This window comes from Danio rerio, chromosome 18 (genome assembly GCF_052040795.2).
Source record: "Danio rerio strain M-AB ecotype USA chromosome 18, GRCz13ab, whole genome shotgun sequence".
Lineage (NCBI taxonomy): Eukaryota > Metazoa > Chordata > Actinopteri > Cypriniformes > Danionidae > Danio > Danio rerio.
Genome location: NC_141038.1, coordinates 2,900,001 through 2,924,180, shown reverse-complemented (window position 1 = coordinate 2,924,180; position 24,180 = coordinate 2,900,001). Strand labels below are relative to the sequence as shown.

General features: G+C 36.3%; 1 protein-coding gene across 2 annotated transcripts in view; it reads right to left on the bottom strand.

The window, feature by feature from the left end:
* Positions 1-3,901: 3,901 nt before the first annotated feature.
* Positions 3,902-24,180, bottom strand: part of nedd4a (NEDD4 E3 ubiquitin protein ligase a) — a 97,749-nt gene continuing 77,470 nt past the window's right edge. For both annotated transcript variants that reach the window (XM_087292785.1, XM_087292784.1), the window contains 11 exons: positions 23,458-23,687; positions 20,449-20,570; positions 19,153-19,223; positions 18,078-18,173; positions 15,234-15,307; positions 13,578-13,638; positions 9,570-9,629; positions 9,314-9,421; positions 8,421-8,517; positions 6,759-6,831; positions 3,902-4,835 (listed from right to left, as the gene is read on the bottom strand). In XM_087292785.1, coding sequence (XP_087148911.1) covers positions 4,733-4,835; positions 6,759-6,831; positions 8,421-8,517; positions 9,314-9,421; positions 9,570-9,629; positions 13,578-13,638; positions 15,234-15,307; positions 18,078-18,173; positions 19,153-19,223; positions 20,449-20,570; positions 23,458-23,687 — 1,095 coding nt within the window. In that variant the 3' untranslated portion in view covers positions 3,902-4,732. The remainder of the gene's footprint in view (positions 4,836-6,758; positions 6,832-8,420; positions 8,518-9,313; positions 9,422-9,569; positions 9,630-13,577; positions 13,639-15,233; positions 15,308-18,077; positions 18,174-19,152; positions 19,224-20,448; positions 20,571-23,457; positions 23,688-24,180) is intronic.

Here is a 24,180-nt window from a genome sequence, read left to right as displayed (position 1 = left end):
ACGTCCAGAGCCGCTGTAGAAACGCAGCGGATGTTCATACAATAGTGTTGAATTATACAACAGTATAGACCATAAAAGTGTTTCGTCATTAAAAGTTGCTCGTCAGCACAATATTACAAATGAAGGCAGAGTTATTTAACAGTCCGATACGCTTCCCGCGAGACCAAACATGCTTACTTTAAGCAATATTTATGCTGTAAACATTTAATAAATGATATATATAAAGCACAGAATCACAATGCAGTTTGGTGGAGGATATCTATACACAGTAAGACTTTTAGAAAAGTGCTTCAACCTTCGAAAGCGGTACAAAACAAACGTGATTTTAATAATCATACGGGGGTGTCTGTAAACGAACAAACACAAAATGTAAACAAAAACCAAAATAAAACAAGATTAAGAGCAAAATCAATGCAAGTAAGGATGCCGGGAGACATTGTCAAAATCCTTTAGAAGAAAAAATAATATTTGCGCAGATTTCCAAAAATATAATGGTCACGTATTTTCGGGGAAATCTTCAGAATAGCCAAATAGTGCACATCTATAGCGCGTGACTTAAAAGCTCATGTACAATTCCTTGTTTCCTCTGAGTGGTACAGTATGGTGTGATACGGGTCACTTTTATCAGGCTTGCGTTTCCACTGCCAAAAGGGTACCAATGGTTTGGTGCGCGTTGTGTATGACAGAAAGTTTTAGTCGACCTCATTCTTGCTCAAGGGCGTAGGTTTGCTTGACATTGGTGGGGACGAGTCCCCCCACACCCCCGCCAAGAATGAATATTGTTTTTTTAATATGTATTATATATTGCTAATAATTATTTAACTGCTATTAAAATATATTATCAATTAGTCCTCTCTTCATACAATTTATTGAGTTCAATTAAATAGTCAGGGGATTCAGGTGGTTTGAAAGAGTTGGATTAATATTATTATTATGTTTGAATTTATCTTATTATTCAAATGGCCAAATTCTGTCTGAGGAAGGTTGAATGCACTGGCCAGTTTGTTATTTGCCTGAAGGCTTCAGTTTTTATACTATTTAATACTAATACTTTTAATACTAATAATTTTCTTTGGGAAATCTGTTTAAACTTGATTTAAAAACAAATTTCCCCCAAAAAATTATGATTTAAAAAAATTCTATTTTAAAAATAAGTCTATTTTTCATATTTGAATAGTTTAGATGCAAAAACCTCTAAATGGCATTAAATATTCTCTTCTAAAATGAGCATTTTTCTCCAACTCCTGTGTGTGGACTCAGTGATTTTACTTTTATAGTGATGAATACATTCTTTTCATTGCCGTTAAAGTGAAATAACTGAACATAAATATACAAGGCTGAGAAAAATGCTTATTTTACATGGCATTTAGAGGTTTGGGCATCTGAACTCTAGATTTTTTTTTCTAAGAATTTAAAGTTCTAATTTCTAATTTAATTTATTTTTATTATTTATAAAACTAATAAAAATAAAGCAATTTGACAAAATGGTAGGAAATATTTTTTGGTACATCAGAAAGTGTAGTTATAATATCTATCCAAAAAGATAACCCAGCAAAAATTAGTTCTTGTCAATAAAATGTAATATATATATATATATATATATATATGCGATATATATATATGCGATATATATATATATATATATATATATATATATATATATATATATATATATATATATATATATATACACACACACACACTTAAGATATACTTTTGCACACATTACATACAGTATCACTTATCACGTTTTATCTGCTGCACACAAAGAACTAGAGAAAGGTTTTTTTTGGCTGGTGGAGGACCAAGAATGACTCAGCAGCAGCCTCACTCATCTATTTGGGTGCCTAAAAGTTAATAAGTGACGGGCATAGATGTATATATCTATAAGTGACAGGAAGCTATGCTAAGGTTAACTAGCTTAGCATATATCTTGCTGTCTGCAAATGACAGTAATTTAAACGTACGAATAAAACTCCTATAAGTGCATACAATTCAACACAACTACACAAGCATCGTCTTAACCTTTATAACCGAACGTTAACGTTACTCTGTCAACAGTCTATTGTCTTAATTACTGCGCTAACAGAGCTAACTTACATAAACAGAGAGCAACAGATTGCAGACGTCAATAATGCAGCGTAATGGAATAATATACCGATCAAACTCCGCTTTAAGTACGCTACAAGTTTATAAACTCACTCTGGAGCCTAGTTCAGATACAAAAATTTATTTAACAAAAATAGTGATGCAGTAAAGTATTTTTCGCTCTGCCGAGCCTTCTCTGCTGCTGTGTGGAGCAGCAGCCTGCGTCAGTCACCTTTTACTGCGGCCCCACCCAGCCCCCCGACTCCTGAACGTCTGACTCACTCACTCACTCACTCACGCGGGCATGCACTGCGGTCTCATGAGGAAACGCAGCTTTTTGATATAATTTTTTTCTTGTTCCCGAATACAAATAATTTTTTAAGTATTTGTTCGAAATAAGTATTGGTAAAAACACGCTATTCGTGCTTATCCGAATACCGTATTTGGGTTTGGCTCCACCCATACTATATATATATATATATTAGGGTTGGGCATCTAAGCTATAATGCCGATCCGATACGCATCTCGATACAAAGAATACGATCCGATATATTAGCGATACATTTGTGACATATTGCGATGCAACACGATACGATTCACACCCATATTACGATCAAATGCGATAATTCAGCACTAACTAATTACATCAAGTTTATGAGATGATGTGAAAGAGGATGCTGTGCAAACCAAGCAAAACCAAGACTTTTTTTACAAACTGGCTCTTCTCTCAGAGCCAGAGTGTCAGTTTACAGTAGAGGGCCATTTTAGATAATATAGCACATATTATTTAAGTATTTTCAAGATAAACAGAATGTATAAGTGCAATATATATTAAAAATATATATATTTGCACTCTTTCAACATAAAGGTTGAGCATTGCACAACAAGAATTGTGATTTAACTTTTCAACTATGAAAACAAGTTTTACAAAGATATATTTTGCCACTGATTATTCAAAACTTAAGGTGGTGAACTAGCAGTGTTATGCTGCGTTGAAACATCACTGTCACTGTAAACAACAGGCTAATAAAAATATAACAAACCAGCAATCTTCTTGCTGTGAGGTGGTCAAACTACCCACTGTGCCACCGTGACACCCATTATTTGTATCATTATTATTATTAATAGTAATATTATTATTATAATTAAATAAAAAATTAACAGGAGGAGGTGTTTAAAACCTTCGTTCTCCGTGACACTAGGCTGAATATCTTTGCAGATGAACAATGCAGTAACATCCGTTATTGGCGTAGAGCGCACAAAACTGTTGCGCACGGAAAAAAAAACTTGCAATGCTTTTCTCACCACTTTTGGAGCTGGTAGCTACAGTTGAAGCAGGGCAGGAAGCCGGGGATGCAGGAACACTGGAAGATGCTTTCACAACAACACCGTGGCGCCGCTTCAAGTGAGATTTCAGATTAGTCGTACTGCCCACGTATTTTACAGATGCGCGGCACATTTTGCAAATTGCATCTGTCCTGTCAAGTCGTCCATCCTTAAATCCATTATGTTGCCATACTTTAGATTTAAAACTCAGTGAGGAATAAAATGTTTGTTTTGCTTCTCGCGCTTTCTGAGGGCGCTCCACTAGCTTCATCCGCACACCTGATACACTGGTTGAAGTGTACACATCCACAAATCCGTTGCTAAGGCATACTTTATGTAGGTCGATTAAATTATGCGCCAAAAACAGGTTGACAACACTTGTTAATAAATAAAAAATACATTCTATATTAAAAATATAAGCTGTATCTCGGAAAAATCGATGCATCTCGCAAAAACCGATGCATCTCGATTTGCTTCCAAAATTTCATTCATCTACTGCTGCTCAACCGATGCACTCGCATCGTGCACGCGCATGACCGCGTATCGATACATATCGGTTAATCTTCCCATCCCTAATATATATATATATATATATATATATATATAATAATAATATTTTTTTTTTGCTTTGCATCGCACCTCCTGCGATGTGACTATCGTTGATCCGCACATCGCGATTTTGATGCTGAAACGATGTATTGTGCAGCCCTAGTAGATTCTGCTCTTCATCTTGGCTTCGTGGCTGTTCATCAAGACGACGACAAGGTTTGCTTGAGCTCTTGTCGACCATGGTTCGTTATTATATGTATATATTATTACGGTGTAATGTCTTGGCTGTGTATTTAAAAATTGCTTTGTTTTCATTCTCCTGCTTCTTCACGAGCTAGTGACGTATCTCTGTAAACCAACAGCATTCAGTTGTGCGTCTTGCTCTGCCTTTTGGTACCCTTTTGTCGTGCTACGTATCCTTTCGAAAGGATACCCAAAAAGTGGTAGGGTACAGTTCGCTTTTAGGTACCTTTTTGACAGTGGAAATGGCCATAAAAGCCTATCAAACCATACCCTACTGTACCACTCAGTGGAAACGGGCCATTAGTTATGCTCAAATGCATAGATATGATCAACTCTACAGATGCTGACAGCGGTGTGCAGGAGGACATTGCAAAGCCTTCTGATGTAAACGTACAGATTTGGTGATGGAGATCTGCTTTTATAACACGTGTTCACCGGATCGTGTCGCCGCTCACACAAACATGCACACGTGTCGTCGGGATGCTGTTGCTGTGGTTACGCTGTTGCCGTGGCAGCGGGACTCAGATTAGTCGACTCCATCAAAGCCTTGTGCGTTCTCGATGGCCATGTGCAGCTTCTCTCGCAGCTCCTCGAATGACTCGTACGGAGGAAGATCCAGTCTGTTGAAGCTGAAGGATACACACACACACACACACACACAGACACACACTCATCAATGAGGGAGGAGAAAAAGACATAAGACAGATAGACAGACAGACAGACAGACAGATAAACAGACAGACAGACAGTCAGATAGATGGATGGATGGATGGATGGATGGATGGATGGATGGATGGATGGATGGATGGATGGATGGATGGATGGATGGATGGACAGACAGACAGATGGAAAGACAGGCAGAGAGAAAGATGAAAAGACAGATGGATAAACAGAGAGATAGACAGACATACAGACAGACAGTTAGACAGACAGACAGTTAGACAGACAGACAGACATACAGATAGTTAGACAGACAGACAGACAGACAAACAGACAGACAGTTAGACAGACAGACAGACAGATGGAAAGACAGATAAATAAACAGACAGACAGACAGACAGATGGAAAGACAGATGAATAAACAGAGAGACAGACAGACAGTTAGACAGACAGACGGAAAGACAGATGAATAAACAGAGAGACAGACAGACAGACAGTTAGACAGACAGACAGACAGACAGATGGAAAGACAGATGAATAAACAGACAGACAGACAGACAGATGGAAAGACAGATGAATAAACAGAGAGACAGACAGACAGTTAGACAGACAGATGGAAAGACAGATGAATAAACAGAGAGAAAAACAGAAAGTTAGACAGACAGATGGAAAGACAGATGAATAAACAGAGAGACAGACAGACAGACAGACAGACAGACAGACAGTTAGACAGACAGACAGACAGTTAGACAGACAGACAGATGGAAAGGCAGATGAATAAACACAGACAGACAGACAGACAGACAGACAGTTAGACAGACAGACAGACAGACAGACAGACGGAAAGACAGATGAATAAACAGAGAGACAGACAGACAGACAGACAGACAAACAGATGGAAAGACAGATGAATAAACAGACAGACAGACAGACAGATGGAAAGACAGATGAATAAACAGAGAGACAGACAGACAGTTAGACAGACAGACAGACAGACAGACAGACGGAAAGACAGATGAATAAACAGAGAGACAGACAGACAGACAGTTAGACAGACAGACAGATGGAAAGACAGATAAATAAACAGACAGACAGACAGACAGATGGAAAGACAGATGAATAAACAGAGAGACAGACAGACAGTTAGACAGACAGACGGAAAGACAGATGAATAAACAGAGAGACAGACAGACAGACAGATGGAAAGACAGATAAATAAACAGAGAGACAGACAGACAGTTAGACAGACAGATGGAAAGACAGATGAATAAACAGACAAACAGACAGACAGTTAGACAGACAGACAGATGGAAAGACAGATGAATAAACAGACAGACAGACAGACAGTTAGGCAGACAGACAGATGGAAAGACAGATGGAAAGACAGATGAATAAACAGACAGACAGACAGACAGACAGTTAGGCAGACAGACAGATGGAAAGACATATGAATAAACAGAGAGATAGACAGACAGACAGTTAGACAGACAGACAGATGGTAAGACAGATGAATAAACAGACAGACAGATAGACAGACAGTTAGACAGACAGTTAGACAGACAGACAGACAGTTAGACAGACAGACAGATGGAAAGACAGATGGATAAACAGAGTGACAGACAGACATATCAAAAGACAGGTGAATAAACAGACAGACAGACAGACAGATGGAAAGACAGGCAAAGAGACAGATAAAAAGACAGATGGATAAACAGACAGATGGACAGACAGACAGACAGGGTGCCAAAAAACAGGTGGACAGACAGACAGATAAATGGCTAAATAAAAGGCAAATGGATAAACATACAGACAGACAAAGAGACAAACAGAGAGATAGACAGACTGGTCGATGGACAGACAGACATTATCAGACAGAAAGACAGATTTCTCACCAGGTGTGTGCTCGGGGCAGTTTTTCCCTCGTGCCCCACTGCTCGATGGTGAACAACTGAGGCCCGTTGGATCCTGAAACACCAGCAGAAGCAGACCTCATTGAGGATGGATGAAGAATTTAGGCAGTAATATTACACGAGTACTACTTTCTTTATAAATAATACTTTCTTTATTGTTTACTGTTGCTGATGACATAGTAAAATATCATTTAAATGACTATTTATTTTCAGAATGAACGACTTCACTTCTTTCAGCTAAATCAGTATGTTTGGAAGAACCTCTGAAATGAAGCATTCAGTGATCAATAAGTTTTTAATTGCTGTTTATCGCCACCTACTGGCAAAACAATGTAATTCATACAACATTAATTTAAAGTGTCAAGATGCTTTCAAAGGGCGACACAGTGGCGCAGTAGGTAGTGCTGTCGCCTCACAGCAAGAAAGTCAGTGGTTTGAGTCTTGGCTGGGTCAGTTGGCGTTTCTGTGTGGAGTTTGCATGTTCTCCCTGTGTTTGCGTGGGTTTCCTCCGGTTTCCCCCACAGTCCAAAGACATGCGCCATAGGTGAATTGGGTAGGCTAAATTGTCCGTAGTGTATGTGTGTGAATGAGTGTGTGTGGATGTTTCCCAGAGATGGGTTGCGGCTGTAGGGCATCTGTTGCGTAAAATATGTGCTGGATAAGTTGGCGGTTCATTCCGCTGTGGCGACCCCGGATTAATAAAGGAATAGAAAATGAATGAAGTGAATGAATTGAAGTGCTTTCAAAAGGGCGGTACGGTGGCTCAGTGGTTAGCACTGTCACCTCACAGCAAGAAGGTCGCTGTTTTGAGTCCTGACTGGGTCATTTTACATTTCTGTGTGGAGTCTGCATGTTCTCCCCGTTTCCTCTGGGTGCTCCGGTTTCCCCCACAGTCCAAACAGATGCAATCACTACAGGTTAATTGGATGAACTAAATTGGTCGAAGTGTATGAGTGTGAATGCAAGAGTGTATGGGTGTTTCCCAGTAGTGGGTTGCAGCTGGAAGGGCATCCACTGCGTAAAACATAGTTGGCGGTTCACTGCGTAGTGGCGACCCCTGATAAATTAGGGACCTAACTGTTGCTGGGTGTGGGGTTAGGGTTGCGCGCACGAACTGAAGAGCGGGGGGGAAGGTGTGCATGAACTGAAGAGCGGAGAGCAGGTGTGAAGATGGTTGCATGTTGGGGATTTTCCCGGGAGTTTCCGGGAGACAGAACAATACGGGAGCAGGGCGGGAGTTGGGTCTGAAATACGAGAGACTATGGGAAAATCGGTGTTGGCAGGTATGGACCAAACCGAAGGAAAATGAATGAAGTTGCTTTCAAACAGTTCAAACTGACAAGACTTTTAAACACATGCATTTGTTTTGTGTGTCGTTGCTGGAGAATCTAAAGCACAAACTGTAAAGGCTCCGCCCTTTTTTGAATAGGGGGCAGTGATTAGCTCATTTGCATTTAAAGAGACACACAAGAACACATATTCCAAAAATGGGCAATTGTAAACATGAAATAATACATGATTTGTGAGCTAAAAATCTTTGAGAACAGCTTACATTACAAACTGCATAACAGAACCCAGTAACAATGAAAGAATAAGCAATGAAATTATTATTAATGAGCATCATAAAATGAGGGAGGGGCTTACCGTAGAGTTCTGCGAAGCCATTCATTGGTACGCGAGATGTTCCCGTCACAAACTGCAGCAAACGGATTCGCTTTTCAGCATCCATCAGCAACACCGTCTGAAATAATAAATAAATAAATAAATGTGCTATGTGAAATCAAATTTTCAATTATATAATACTAGTAATAATATACAGGATAAGACTAGTAATAATAAATAATAAATAATATTTCAAGCTGTTATGGTTATAACCTATGTAACCTACAGTAACCTATTATGGTTATTGTACTGCTGCTGTACAGTTATTTTATTGTCATTCAAATAACATAAGATTTTATGCCTTTGCAATAATATCTCTGCTTTATAAGTAAGGCTGGACTACATCAAATCATAATAATTTACATAAAACTGGACCTAAGAAACATAAAGCAATGGATTTTTTCCCTAGAGAAACAGTGTGAATGAACTTTAGTTAGCTTAAACATGAACTAAATATAAAATAACTAATGAAATAAACATTAAAATGAAACTATTTACAAAATGTTGTATAGATTTAATAACCAAACAATCAATTAAAATAAAATGAACTTAAATTTACTTCCTATACATAATATAAACATGTAGAATTTGATTTAAACAAAATAAAATCAAGTAAATACAAATATTTAAATACAAAAGAAATAACTTTGAAATTATAAACATATAAATAAGCAAAATATAAAAATAAATAAATAAACAAGTCTATGATTATAAAGTTCTTCCACAAGCTGCATTAATTGTCATAAATCTCAATTACTGAATACTCTAAGAAAACTCTGCCCTTTTTATAATATTTGTTTATTGTAAATTTAGTTCATGAAACATTGGAAGCATTTAAAGATATATATATATATATTTCAGAAATTAACTCGGACCTTCCAGAACCAGATGATGGCGGGATGATTTGGGTTGTAGCCATTTTTATATTTGGTGTTTTCTCTCCAGTCGTTGACGTCCACGTCTCCTAAACCACACATCAGCAGCTGAACACACACACACACGGACACACACACACACACACACACACACACACACACACACACACACACACACACACACACAGAGAAATGACTCAGGGTTACAGTCCTCAAATGAAGAAACTAAACACACCAACAAAAGTCAAAAGCCTACCTCCAGCTCATTTTCATCAAAGATCTTGATCAGGTCCTGAGGAATCAGCTCATAGAAACCCTGAAGAAAAGACATCAGGACAAAAAATATAAGAACAGTGTATCCTACTGTATAGAATTGCGCCGTTTACATAAAGTAACACAGAACTTTTTCCCAAAAAGGCTCATTTTACATCTCCCATAGAGTTTACCAGTTGAGTTTAACCATTTAAGGCTGATGGAAACTTCTGCGTGGAGTGATCGGTGTGACCCACGGCGCCTGCCTTATGTCTAGTCGTGCATTTATACTTCGCCACAGATATATACACTAGATATCGCATAGGGACCCTGAGCATGCGTCAATAGCGCCGCCATATTGGTACAGTGCTCCCAGGACAAATGTCATTCAACCGCACTAGACAAGACAGTGTTATTACGTGAAGATACTGGACTTTAGCGCTGTCTACAGGTGTAGTAACGAGCAAACAAAGAAATCAAAGCACAAAGGCAGAACATTTCAAAGGTAATATTAAGTTGTTTTTTTTGTATGTTCTGAACTTTTGTGCTAATCAGGTCACGTTATTGATGATAATACAGTCACTTACTGCATTCACCATACGGCAAAGCAGCTCCAACTCGCACTAAACACTCGGCTTATGCTAGTTTTGTTGAATAAAATCAGCAAACAATGCAAAAGAAATATGACAACAAGACGCTGCGCTGCCAGAAACTTGTATTATTGTCGGCTAACGTTAGTGAAAGAGTCGTTCGGGGGATTCATTCACAAACGAATCGCTCCCTCCGTCAGTATGAGCAGTGAAAGCAGGAGAGGAGCTGTGTTTCAGGACATGATTAGATCAGATTTAACAGGGAGGGTGAATAGTACATTTCTGTACACACAAACACAAGCTTTTTGTCAGGAATGGCCGTGCGGTCACTGATCCATCAATGTAGAAAAGTGATGTAAAATTATAATTTCCGTAATTAGAAAAAAAAAATGACATACTAACATCCAGGAAAACTCCCGATCACAGATATATGTGTATATTTGTATATCTCTGGCTTTGGATGGCCACAGTCCTCCACTGTACCCCGCATTCATTTCAAAGGAGCGCTACCCTGTAGCAAGATGGCGGCGCTATTGACGCATTCCGTCCAATAGACAACAATAGGCCAGGCGACATCTAGTGTACATATCTATGATACTTCGCTGTAGGTTTCTATGTTTCTTTGTGTTGAGTTTCTTTGCTGGTGTTTTATTTTTTCTGAATGCTACCTTAATCTAGAAATAGCTCAAACTCGCTCATCCTTAGATGGAAACCGGTGGACGTGCAACAACTTTAATAATGAGGTAAACACAAAACATCTCCTTCACGGGACTCCACACTTGAAGCGTTCAGATGCAAAAGCCGCTAAATGCCTCTTTCGCCAAAAATGAGAGAGGGTGCTCGCTGCAGAGCCATTTGAGGAGAGGTGAGCTCCAGAGAGGGGGAGCATGAGCTGTCGCTCCTCCTCCTGTAAGCTGTTTTAATGCGTACACCAACCCCACCCCTAACCCTACCCCCCAGTGACATCACTCGTAGAAGAAGTGCAAAAAAGGTGGAGCTCAAGCTTAAGCTCCCCCTCTCTGGAGCTCACCTCTCCTCAAATGGCTCTGCAGCGAGCACCACTTGAAAAATGAGCTAATGACATTGAGTGAATGCTTTAGGCACGTAGTACACCATCAATAGATTTGCTCCAAATCATCTAAATCACAGCGTCAGCGCATTCAGAAATAACAGTTTGTTGGCAAAAGCAGCTTAACGCCACCTGCCTTTGACAGCAAAAGCCGCTATATCCCGAGAACTAATCAGAAGGTGCGAATTGAATCATGTTTTCAATGTAGCAGCGCGCTGATACGCCGGCTTCTATTAGGAGGCTGTTTTATTCAGCTTTCAATTTTAAAAGACGGAGTTTGATGAACTGGATGAGACTGTCTGACTGTCACTGAATGGCAAATGAAAACATCTCTTACCTCAAAACTCTGTGCATTATAAGAAAAGAAAACGCACTGTACAGTCGGAAGTGTAACATGCGTTCAGGACGTGTTTTTGCTACTTTGAATGAGTCTGATTTACTATACATTAAACGGCAACTCCATTTCATGAAAGACAGAGTTAAGATGCTGTTCTTTTATCCCATGTGGATGCTATGAGGATAAACAAGAGACCAAGACCAAGTCTAGTGAGAATGAATGTATGAATGAATGACGGCTTCTACAAGTGTCTGAGAGGCATCCCCTTTGAGCCCAGTAGGCCTATCTTGTGCTTTATTTGCTAATTTAAGCTATTTTAAAAAAATAATAATAAAAAGATGATGTATAAAACTCTATATATATATATATATATATATATGGCGAAGCAGTGGCGCAGTAGGTAGTGCTGTCGCCTCACAGCAAGACGATCGCTGGTTCGAGCCTCGGCTCAGTTGGCGTTTCTGTGTGGAGTTTGCATGTTCTCCTTGCCTTTGCGTGGGTTTCCTCCGGGTGCTCTGGTTTCCCCCACAGTCCAAAGACATGCGGTACAGGTGAATTGGGGGGGCTAAATTGTCCGTAGTGTATGAGTGTGTGTGTGAATGTGTGTGTGGATGATTATCAGAGATGGGTTGCGGCTGGAAGGGCATCCACTGCGTAAAAACTTGCTGGATAAATTGGCCGTTCATTCCACTGTGGTGACCCCGGATTAATAAAGGGACTAAGCCGACAAGAAAATAAATGAATATATATAATTTTTTATATATTTTAATCGCAAAATTGTCCACAAAATTCTGGGTATTACAGCCACAAAATCAGTCATTTTTATCGCGAAAAATCACAAAAAAAAAAAAAAGCGGAAAAACAAGGGGGTCTGTTATATATCAGGTAACATAGCACTTTTCAAAAAAGAAAATAGCCTCATTTTACAGCTCCCTAGAGTTAAACAGTTGAGTTTTAGCTTAGCATAGATCATTGAATCAGATTAGACCATTAGCATCTAACTCAAAAATAACCAAATAACATTTATCAAATAATATCAACCTATTGGTGATGCAGTGGCACAGTAGGTAGTGCTGTCGCCTCACAGCAAGAAGGTCGCTGATTCGAGCCTCGGCTGGGTCACTTCAGTTGACATTTCTGTGTGGAGTTTGCATGTTCTCCCTGAGTTTGCGTAGGTTTCCTCCGGGTGCTCTGGTTTCCCCCACAGTCCAAACACATGCGGTACAGATAAATTGGGTAAGCTAAATTTTCCATAGTGTATAAGTGTGTGTGTGTGTGTGTGAATAAGTGTGTGTGGATGTTTCCCCGAGATGGGTTGCGGCTGGAAGGGCATCCGCTGCGTAAAAACGTGCTGGATAAGTTGGCGGTTCATTCTGCTGTGGCGACCCCGGATTAATAAAGGGACTAAGCCGAAAAGAAAATGATTGAATGAATGAATGAATATTCCTATTTAAAGCTTGACTCCTCTGTAGTGACATCACGGCTATTAAAATAAAAATAATAATTAAAATAAACATTGTCAGTATCAGTATGTTGGTCTTAAGGATATCTATAAGCCAGTGTGCTCCAAAACAGTGACAAGATTTGGGTTTAGAAGAAAATACTGATATAAACATGTAAAGCTTGCAGTTTTGTCACTTCAGCCTAAATGGATCAACGTATTTATTGACATCACCTCATACTTCAGTTTATCATCAAATCTCCTGACCAATCAAATGCTCTCTAGTGTCTGACATGCCCCGCCCCCTTCCTCTCATTGACTTTTTATTTGATGCGCTTGAGCTCGACCACTCTCACTGGCAGAGCTGTAATCAAAACTAAACACTATTGGCTGTTTTTTAAAAAGGGGCGTGGCTAATCTATGCCCCTCCCTGTCTTCATGTTTCAGTTGAGATTACGTCAAACATCAAAATGCTCATCTCAAAGCACCTCATGGGACTTTTAAGTGAGTGTGACATAAGACAGAGAAACTCTCACTCTCAACAGTGACCCGAATGGCTGAATGGGTGTCTTTACCTCCTTAAAGGCCGTCATCTGTCTTTGTATGCGATCCACAAACCTCCACTGCATCACCAGACTGCAAACAAACACCAGAGACAGCGCTGAAATCAATCCTGAAGCATGATCTGGTAAAAATTGATGACTTTAAAGGAGACCTTTCATGCAAAAATCACTTTTATAATGGGTTAAACACAGTTGTGTGTCAGCAGTGTGTGAATATCTCCAGCCTCTAATGGTCAACATGAATGAATTGTGTTTGTTATAATCAGACTTGATGAATGAAACACTTTGATTGACATTCTCCCTTTGTACGTGTCATCAGAGGGGGAAAGCCCCGCCCACTAGTGCCCATCTCTCCCTCATTAGCATAAACAGCAGCCCTGAGTGAGAAGCAGCCGTCTGTCCATTAGCCATTAGAGTGTTTGAGCTGCTGAAGATAATGTCAGCATAACTAAGAGGATTATAGATGTGGAGTTTTAGATGAAGCACAAATGAACAGCGACAGGAGTCTCAATAGCCTGACAGAAACATGAAGCACACACTGACATTTTCAGATTTTCCCACAGATAACATTAGTCCTGTTTTTGAATCTGCCACTATGCTGACACTCAGGCATTTGTAGCTCCGCTCTCTTTAAAAAGAGCACAGTCTCATTTGAATTTAAAGCGGTAGTCACCAAAACAGCACAATTAGAATCAAAACCTAAAAGATACAGTTTCAGAGAGTTATTAAACATTATTTATGTGCTATTTTGAGCTGAAACTTTACACATACACACTAATTATACATCAGACTTATTTTACATTGTAAAAAGAGGCAGAATAGGACTTTGAAGATATATTTCAGCCAAAAATGAAAACTTTCACGTTCAAGTTTGAGTGTTTTTATGGCTTATTTTGCATCCTTTTACTTGTACAATATCTTATAAGCTTTATGTTGTTGTTGTGGTAATATTCAATTTTGGTTAGCTTTGTACAGAACTTTAGCACAACATTTGCTTTATAAATAAAACTTGAAGATTTACTCGAGCTCTACTGCTTTCCTTTGTTTCCTTTTCCATTGAACACAAAAGAAGATATTCTGAAAAATACTGGAAAGCTTTTAACTATTGACATCCATAGTAAAAAAATAATATACCAGTTTGCAAAATTCATCCAAAAATATTTTTTCTGTGTTTAATAAAAGTAAGTCAATAATTATGCAAAATAATAGAAAAAAAAGTAAAATTACATAAAGAATAAAGAAAAGAAAACGTATTAAATAATAATAATAATAATAATAAGATTAATAAAGTTATTTTTAAATAATAATCACAATATAAATTTAAAAATAATAAAATAAACACCATCTTACAGTCATTTTGAACCGTGAGATGTTTAGAGATGCAGTAGATTAATTATTATATGCACAAAAATAAAACTAATTTATTAAATCATAAAAATTATTCATTAAATAAAATAAAATAATTTTTAATAATAATAATAAAACCATATACGATCATAATAATAAATAAAATAACCATAAATGTAAAATATTTTTCTAAATAAATAAAAAACATTAATATATAACAATAAAGTATAAATAATAATATATAACAGTATAAAAGGTTATTAATTAAAAACAAAACAAAATGTGCTTTATACTGTGCCACTAGATGGCGGTAAAACCTACTGAATGTACTCCTTCTTGTTGGTGTCATTGACCACAATATCAGCACCTCCTGGTTTCAGCTCATGTTGGTGCGTCTGCAGAACAAACAGATCAACATCACTGGAATAATCAGTTTATAAAGCTTTCATTCATGCCATCCACTCAATCTTGGCTACAGTTATCATGCAGCATTCAGTACGTTATCGGGAATAATTATATTCAGGGTTTCTGCTGGTTTCAAGTCAAATTTAAGAGCTTTTAAAGAGAATTATGAATGGAAAATAGTACTTAAATCTACTTTGCTACTTTTGTTTATTAGATGTCACATCACATGAACATAAGAAAACAACATGTAAATAAAATAAACAACAATCAAGTAAAAATCGTAATATATTAAAATTAAATGAAGTATTTATGTCTCAGAAAAAATACAAATTAAAAAATTTACTATATATATATATATATATATATATATATATATATATATATATATATATATATATATATATATATATATATAATCTATGAAAAATATATATAATTTTAAATTTAAAAATAGTTATTAAAGGTCACATTACATGGGAAAATAAAACAAATAAATAAATAACAATTTAAGCAATTACAATTATTTAAATCTTTAAAAACTTGTTTAGGGCTTTTAAAACTTTAAATATTGATGGTGGTCCAAGTAATCTGTAGTAATGCTATTTGAAATACTGAAATAAATAAATATTTTAATGTTTAAAAAATGGCTATAAGAATTCGCATTATATGGAAATGGGAAAATAAAATGTAAATAAAATAAATAAACAAAATAAAAAAACTAAACAATTTTTTTAAGTTCTTAAAAAATCTTCAGTGATTTTACATTTTTTAGATAATGATGTTGATCTAACATAGGTAAATAAAAAGTAAATAAATAAGATTAAACAAATAAATAAAATAAAAAGTATATAATAAATAAAAAAATTATATAAATTACAATTAAGTTCTAAAAAAATGTTCAGTGATTTTAAAACATCTTAAATAATGATGTTAACCAAACATAAGAGAATAAAATAACATTTTTTTTAGGCTTTAGATTGTGGGAAGTGTTTCAGGTGGAGTGTTTGTTTGTTTGTTTGCTAGTTGTATGTACATTATGGTGTGATGTAGGAACTTGTGATTTATTTATTTAATAATTAAACTATTTATTAATTAATCAATTATGTGATTATTATTTATTTATTTGATGTGATTTAGGAACTTTTTAGGGACCCCCTCGAAAATGAGATGATTCATCTCAAGGGGCTATCCCATTCAATAAATAAATCTAAATTCAAATTCAAATAAATAAATACCATAAAACAAGTAAATCAAACTAAAAAAATCTAATAAAATTGAATTAAATAAACTACAATTATTTATGTTCTAACTAAGGGCGTACTCACTCTATGTACAGTTGCCCTGAACTGTGCCGAAGCACGCTTGTCCCCCCACCCCTCTGCTCCGATGGCCTGCACTCACTATGCATCCAAGCCGGAGCACACTTACGTCATCGATGATGTACTATTCAGTTAAGTGGAGATTTCTTTAGTTATATCGTTTTAAGCGTTTGATATGCAGAGACAGACAGTTAAATATTTTGCAGAACAGATCAGCCACTTTTGACGCTCATAAACAGTCATAAAGTCCTCGTGTTGCAGGAATTAGGAGGTTTGCTGAAGGTGCAGCTATGGTGCAGTGAGGGGTTTGCGTCCTTAATCATCTTCGACAGTTTGCATTCATTGAACAGTAAGAATGATTGATAAATCCATATCAAACAGTCCCTAGAAATTCACATCTCGTCTTCAGTTTCGTGCTCAGATATACTTTGCACTCACACTACCAGCGTACCGCGCCAAAGCCCAAGTGAACCGCGTTCAGGCACACCTCTTCCAATCGGGCCAGGGCCGGCCAACTGAACCATGCCTGATGGCGTTTCTGTGTAGAGTTTGCATGTTCTCCCTGCGTTCGCATAGTTTATCCCTAAATTATCCCTAGTGTATGACCAGAGATGGGTTGTGGCTGGAAGGGCATCCGCTGTGTAAAACACATGCTGGATAAGTTGGCGGTTCATTCCGCTGTGGCGACCCCGGATTAAAAAAGGGACTAAGCTGAAAAAAAAATGAATGAATGAATGAATTTTAATTCAACATAATAAAATAAAATAAACAAACAAACAAATAAATAAATAAACAAATATGTAAATAAAATAAATATTAAACAAATTATAATTGTTTAAAATCTAAAGTAATTGTTTAGTGATTTAAAACTTTTAAATAATGATGTTGGGCTAACATATAACATAAAACAAATAAACAAAAACAAAAATAAAACATAAAAAACAAATAAATAAATTACAATTCAATTAAAAAAATGTTCATTGATTTAAAAACTTTTTAAATAATGATGTTGATCTAACATAACAAAATAAAATGTTAATAAAATAAATAACATAACATTAAAAAAAATAATTAAAATGAAATGAGTTACAATTATTTAAGTCGAAGAAAAATAAAAGTTCAGTGATTTTAAAACTTTTTAAGGGCTAAAACTGAAATGTTTTCATATCTTTAGACCCTGCAGAAACCCTGTATGAGTGTACATTCCATTTAGAGAAACGTACCTGCCTAAAAAGTTCCTCATCTAATCTAAATCTAACTCATATCATTGTATGGAAACATCACTATTGGCTAAGCACAGCTCTCTTCATGGACAATATAATACAGATAAAACAAATGCAAAAAACTGCAAAATAATTACCTCAGATTTTTGACATTAATATACAGTATGATATAAAATTCTAAATAAAATGACAGTGTCATTAGATTTAGAGAAGAATACCTGTCCAAAAAGCTCCTCGTCGATGGTGAACCGGAGGTCCAGATCTGTGGGGTCGTTTTCTAGGATCCACCTGAGGGAATTAAAATACTCGCTGTCCTGAAATATCGAGCAAAAACAACAGGTTGAGCGTTCAGTACAAGTGTTTTACCGGTATTTTGAGTGTGAAGCGCCTAAGACAAAACTTTATGGGATATTAACCACGTTATTAGTGTTCTCTGCACCCACTGTGTGTTAAAATGTAACTTTAACTACTTCTAACAACCCAGAGATATTGACTTTGTTTGTAATGATTTGCTACTGTTACTGGACACACCATATAATATAAAATAAAATAAAATAAAACATTTTAAATAAAATTAAATTTAATTAAAAATAATAAAATAAAATTTAATTTCAAATAATAAAATAAAATTAAATCTATTAAAACAAAAATTGCTTGGGAATTATTAAAAAAATATTTTTACATGAATAAAAATAAGTATATAATCAGTTACTGGAATAAAACTATGCCAGTAATAAAATAAAATAAAATAAAATAAAATTACGTTAAATAAAAAACAATTTAATTAAATTAAAAATAATAAAATAAAAAATAAAATATAATATAATTGAATAAAATCAAGTAAAAACAAAAATTGCTTGAAAATTATTAAATAATTGTTTTTACCTTAATAAAAATACGTATATAAACAGTTGCTGAAATGAAATTATGCCAGTAATAAAATAAAATAAAATATTAAACAAAATAAAAAGATTAAAATAAAAAAAATAATAATATTAAAAAAATAAAATAAAGAAATAAAACTAACAAAAATAAAAAATAAATAAAGAGTAAGTAAAATAAAATAAATGTAAAAAAAATATTAAAATGAAAAACGAAACAAATAAAGGATAAATAAAAATAAAATAAATAAAACATAAATAAAAAATAAAATAAAAATAAATAAATAAATAAAACATAAATAAAAAATAAAATAAAAATATTGCAAAAAAAAAAAATTAGCTTTCTCCAAAAAAAGCTGATTTTCCGAGTATATAATTGTTTCTTATTGGCTAAGCAGTGCATGTGACTCACCACTGACTCCATATCCTGTAACGTGATTGGCTTCTGCAGCATCATCTTGTAGAATGGTCGGATGAAGAATGCTACGCAGAAAAAAACAATAACAAAAACACTTCAGAGCAACACAAAGCTGAGAGCAGGTGACATCTGTTGTGTTCAGTGAATCGGTCTGAATGAGGCCTGTTGAATAAAGCCTTATAAAGCCAGGTAAGTTCACATTTAGTTTAAGCAAACTGAGTTTTTGGCCTTAAGAAGGTGGGTTTATTATAGGTTAGAGATGCAAACCCAAATTGGACCAATCAGCTGCGAGTAAAGTGACATTTGTAAGTGGCAGCTATTATTGGAATATAATTATCATAATATACAATATATTCGTAATATTATGGCAATAAAGCCACTACCAGTCCTCCTGCGCATGGCTTTGTTTTGCTGAATGAGTTTTACACAAAGCATTATTGAGTCAAATTAATTTTTGCTATTATTAATAAATTAATTTATATTATATTAATTATATTTATTTATATTTTATATATTCAAATACTGTTAAATTTTCAGTTAATATTATTAATGCTTAACATTTACATTTTAAAAAATTACATATTATTCATATTTAAAGAGGAGCTATTATGCTCCATTTTACGAGATGTAAAATATTAATAGTGTGTGTGAAGTTTCAGCTGAAAATAGCACACAGATAATGTTTAATAACTCCCTGAAACTGACCCTTTTAGGCTTTTATCCTAATTGAGGAATTTTGGTGACTGTCACTTTAAATTTAAATGAGATTGTGCTCTTTTCAGAAAAGGGTGGAGCTACAAATGCCTATGTGTTAGCATAGTGGCAGATTCAAAAACAAGACTAACCTCATATGCTAATAAGGGAGAGATGGTCACTAGTGGGCGGGGCTTTCCCCCTCTGATGACACGTACAAAGGAAGAATGTCAATCAAAGTGTTTTTATCAAGTCTGATTATAACAAACACAATTCATTCATGTTGACCATTAGAGGCTGGAGATATTTACACACTGCTGACACTCCACCATGTTTAAACCCCTTATAAACGTCACTTTCACATAATAGATCCCCTTTAACATTTAAAACACACCAGAGTTAGTCACTAATCCTGGGCAAAACCAGGGTTAACCTAACTCGATCTTTACCCGTTTGCACTTCTTTGGATTAGTCAACCCAAAACTTACTCTGCACCTCAGAGTGTGTTGAACTTGCTTTGTGCAACAGGCCCCAGAGCCGCAGTAAAACAGTGTGAATATGAGTTGTGTGAGTGTTTGGTCTTGACTGGTTACTCACCATCCAGCAGCTTCCCGTGATAAACCGCCATACCAGCCACCCGGCCGATGAACTTAAAGTAGGAGAGGTGGTCCTCGTTACACAGACCTGAGTTTGGGTTGATCTGCAGGGTGTAGTTGTCCCTGAAACAGTCACATTAACATCTTGATTACAATTTACAGTCATTACAGTTCATTACATCCAGGGCCCACGGCCACCCCTCGGTAAACTCTGGCCACCCCTGTGGCCACCCCTTCGGCCACCCCAATATAATTTTGCTGTTGACATTATGTACTTATAAATCCACAACATTTAAATAAATAATATGCAGCCACTAAATTATTGTTGGTGTTACTGACGTAGCTGATTGATTGTCTCTCCCCCTTAGTGCTGGTTCAATGCTGAATGCTGGTGAAAGCAAACTGACGCATGCGCGCAGAAAACCATTCCCGCGCGCCTCACGCACTCCCGTGTGAATTCCGGTTGGTTGTTTGCATGCACGCCGACAAAATACGCGCCCCTCATGCGCCGTGAAACGGAGTAACAGCCTTTTGTGCAGAGGTAAAAGTCGACTAAAGTTTATATAATATGATGATGATGATGATGATGTTACTTTCACTAAGCATGCCTTTAAAGCAGAAAGGAGGGATAATGAGTCAGGGAGGTAAGACTTCATAACATGATTTCTCAGCCATGATCTGGTCTAAGACCACAGATAATTCTATAATACATTTTTTGTATTCTTTAGAAATGTCATAATTAATTTTCATGCAAAAGGTTTCTCAAGTGATCTTGGCATATCACTCCAGTTGTTGTTTTCCAGTAATATTTAGGACTGATTTCTGTTATTTATTCAGAATAATAATTGTATAATAATATTAATTGTATTTATTTAAAATAATTATAAATAAATTGTTATATTTATTGAATAACAAATCTAACAATTCAAGGGAGGTGGGGTGTATAGGGTGGTTCGCCCAGGGTGTCATTTAAACTAGAACCGCCACTACCCTCCCCGATCGTCGTTGACAGCACGCACACACCTTCAATAGACAGCAATGGCAATTTAATATTTACCTTAAGGTACAGTTTATCAATAGAAGAAGCTGCATTAATAAAATGGCTCAAAAAGTAACATGGATAAATGATATTATTAGGTATAGTGAGTGTGTATAGCAATGCCTTTTTGGTTCAGTTTGATCATTTGTTTGGGTTATTAATAAACTCATTATTCTTTCATTCATTTTCTTTTCGTCTTAGTCCCTATATTAATCCAGGGTCGCCACAGTGGAATGAACCGCCAACTTATCTAGCACATTTTTACACAGTGGATGCCCTTCCAGCAGCAACCCATCTCTGGGAATAATAAACTCATTAATCTTCATTAATTTTAGACATGGCATATACCATATGATGTACAATAAAAGCACGTAAAAAGTTATTTATAAAAGTTATTTATACAGTATATATCAATATCAATATCAATATTTCAAGAAGAATTAATTCAATGAATAAAAACTACAATATTACATTTACCAAAAACAAAAATATAACATTACACTTAATTCATTATTTTTTTGTGTGCCACCCCAAGATTTGGTGCGGCCTCTTCTGGCCACCCCTAAGAAAGTTTTCTGGGGGCGCCACTGATTACATTAAGGGTTTTAACTTCTCTTTGACTACTCACACACTTTCCACGTCCATTTACTTAAGATTTAAGTCAAAAAAGTCTCAACAAAACGGACTATAGACCTTTTTCATGGCTGCTGCATGGAGGGCGCCATAGCGACCAGCTTCTTCTGGTAGAATGCTAAAAATTTCCGTTTACAGCGTGTACAACTGGTCATTTGCGCTCCGAAAATGGGTTTCAACAACGTTTTTAATGGATAACAAAGTGTTTTTGTGACACACAACTTAAAAATGTGTCTGTTAAAGCTGTTATAATCTGTCACATGTGGTTCAAGCACGTCAGAAATACGAGAAAAACGTTCTCCTAGTTCACGTGTCTGCCGTCAGAAATACAGTGTGTGTCAGCCTGTCAGCTGTTAGCTCAGCGGCTCTTTAACACACACACACACACACACACACACACACACACACACACACACACACACACACACACTCACACACACAGAGAGAGAGAGAGCAAACCAGAGTACTGGCATGAAACTTAACAGGTATGAAAGTCGTGCAATTACAAAAATGAGCAATAAAAGTCTGTTATTGATCCTCTGCTGGCTGATTTGCTGTTCATTCTAATCGCGAGCCGTTTGTGTTTTATTTCGTGTGTTGTTTTCACCACGGTTTGTGTTTTTCTGTCATTTCGGAATGACACTAGCCTATATTTTCACTTTGTCACTGTTATTAAATCAGTGTGTCAGTGGCACAGTACAGGCTACGTGTGTGTGTCAAACATTTTGGTGAATTACATTAGTTTGGGCTGGTTATATATTTGAAATAAAGAGAAAATGTTGACTTTAGCGATGACGAGGCTTCATTTAAACTGCAGAAGATGCCGTCTGACAACGAGGGGGAAACGCCTCACAGCAGCTGTTTTCCATCCTATTAGATCGCATTTCTTTAAATGATCAGTCCAGGAGATGCTGCTGATGGACAACAGTATTAGTTCAAAGAGGATAAAAGCAGGTAAAATAGATTAAAACTATCGTTTCAAAGCTGTCCAAATGTGACTGTTTACACGCATTAGCTGCCGACCAGAAGTTCTTCGCATTCTCCTTGCGCATACACGCAAAGCATCATGGGTAATTTTGCGTTCCAAGAAAAAGGTCTATAAAAATCATTCAATTTATTTTCGGCTTAGTCCCTTTATAAATCAAGGAATCAATCAAACAACTTATCCAGCACATGTTTTACGCAGCGGATGTCCTTCCAGCTGCAACCCATCACTGGGAAACATCCATACACACTCATTCAGTAATTTTGTCTGCAGTGTTTTGCCTATAATGCAATCTGACAGCACAACTCCTAAGAGTCTGATTTTTCTGAGAGAATGAAAGCTGCTTCACTCACGTGGCTGAATACTCAAACAGCCCATAATACGGATTGAACATTTCCTTGGAGATCAAGAAGAACCACTCTCTGGCCACGCCCCCATAGTCCAGCCCCTTTTCTCCCTCAAACTCCACCCAGAGGCGGGCCTTCAGCAGCTCCGAGCGCTTGACGGACAGGATGCGTCTGTATGAGTCCTCCAGCACTGCGTTACGCCGCACACTCAGCTCGAAGCGATTCGGGATCTCTGCCTGCAGACACACAACAGTGGCTTTTGGTTATTTATAGTTGAAGTCAACGTATATAGTTTTGAGGATACTAGTATTCAGCTTAAAAGGACACTTAAAGGCTTAACTAGGTCAATTAGGGTAAAGTTAGAGTAATTAGGCAAGTCATTGTATAACGGTGGTTTGTTTTGTGGAAAATTCAAAACAAATATTGTTTAAGTGGCCTAATAATATTGACCTTTAAATGGTTTTAAAAAATTAAAAACTGCTTTTGTTCTAGCTGCAATAAAACAAATAAGACTTTCTCCAGAAGAATTTTTTTTATAGGAAATACAGTGAAAAATTCCTGAATATGTTAAACATCATTTTGAAAATATTTGAAAAAGTAAATTTAAAATAATCACAAATACCTATGTGTGTATGCTTTATTTAATTGTATATGATTGCATATTTATTTATTAGGCTTGTTAGGTGATTAAATTATATATTTTTCTCATCCCTTTACAAAAATGTTTAA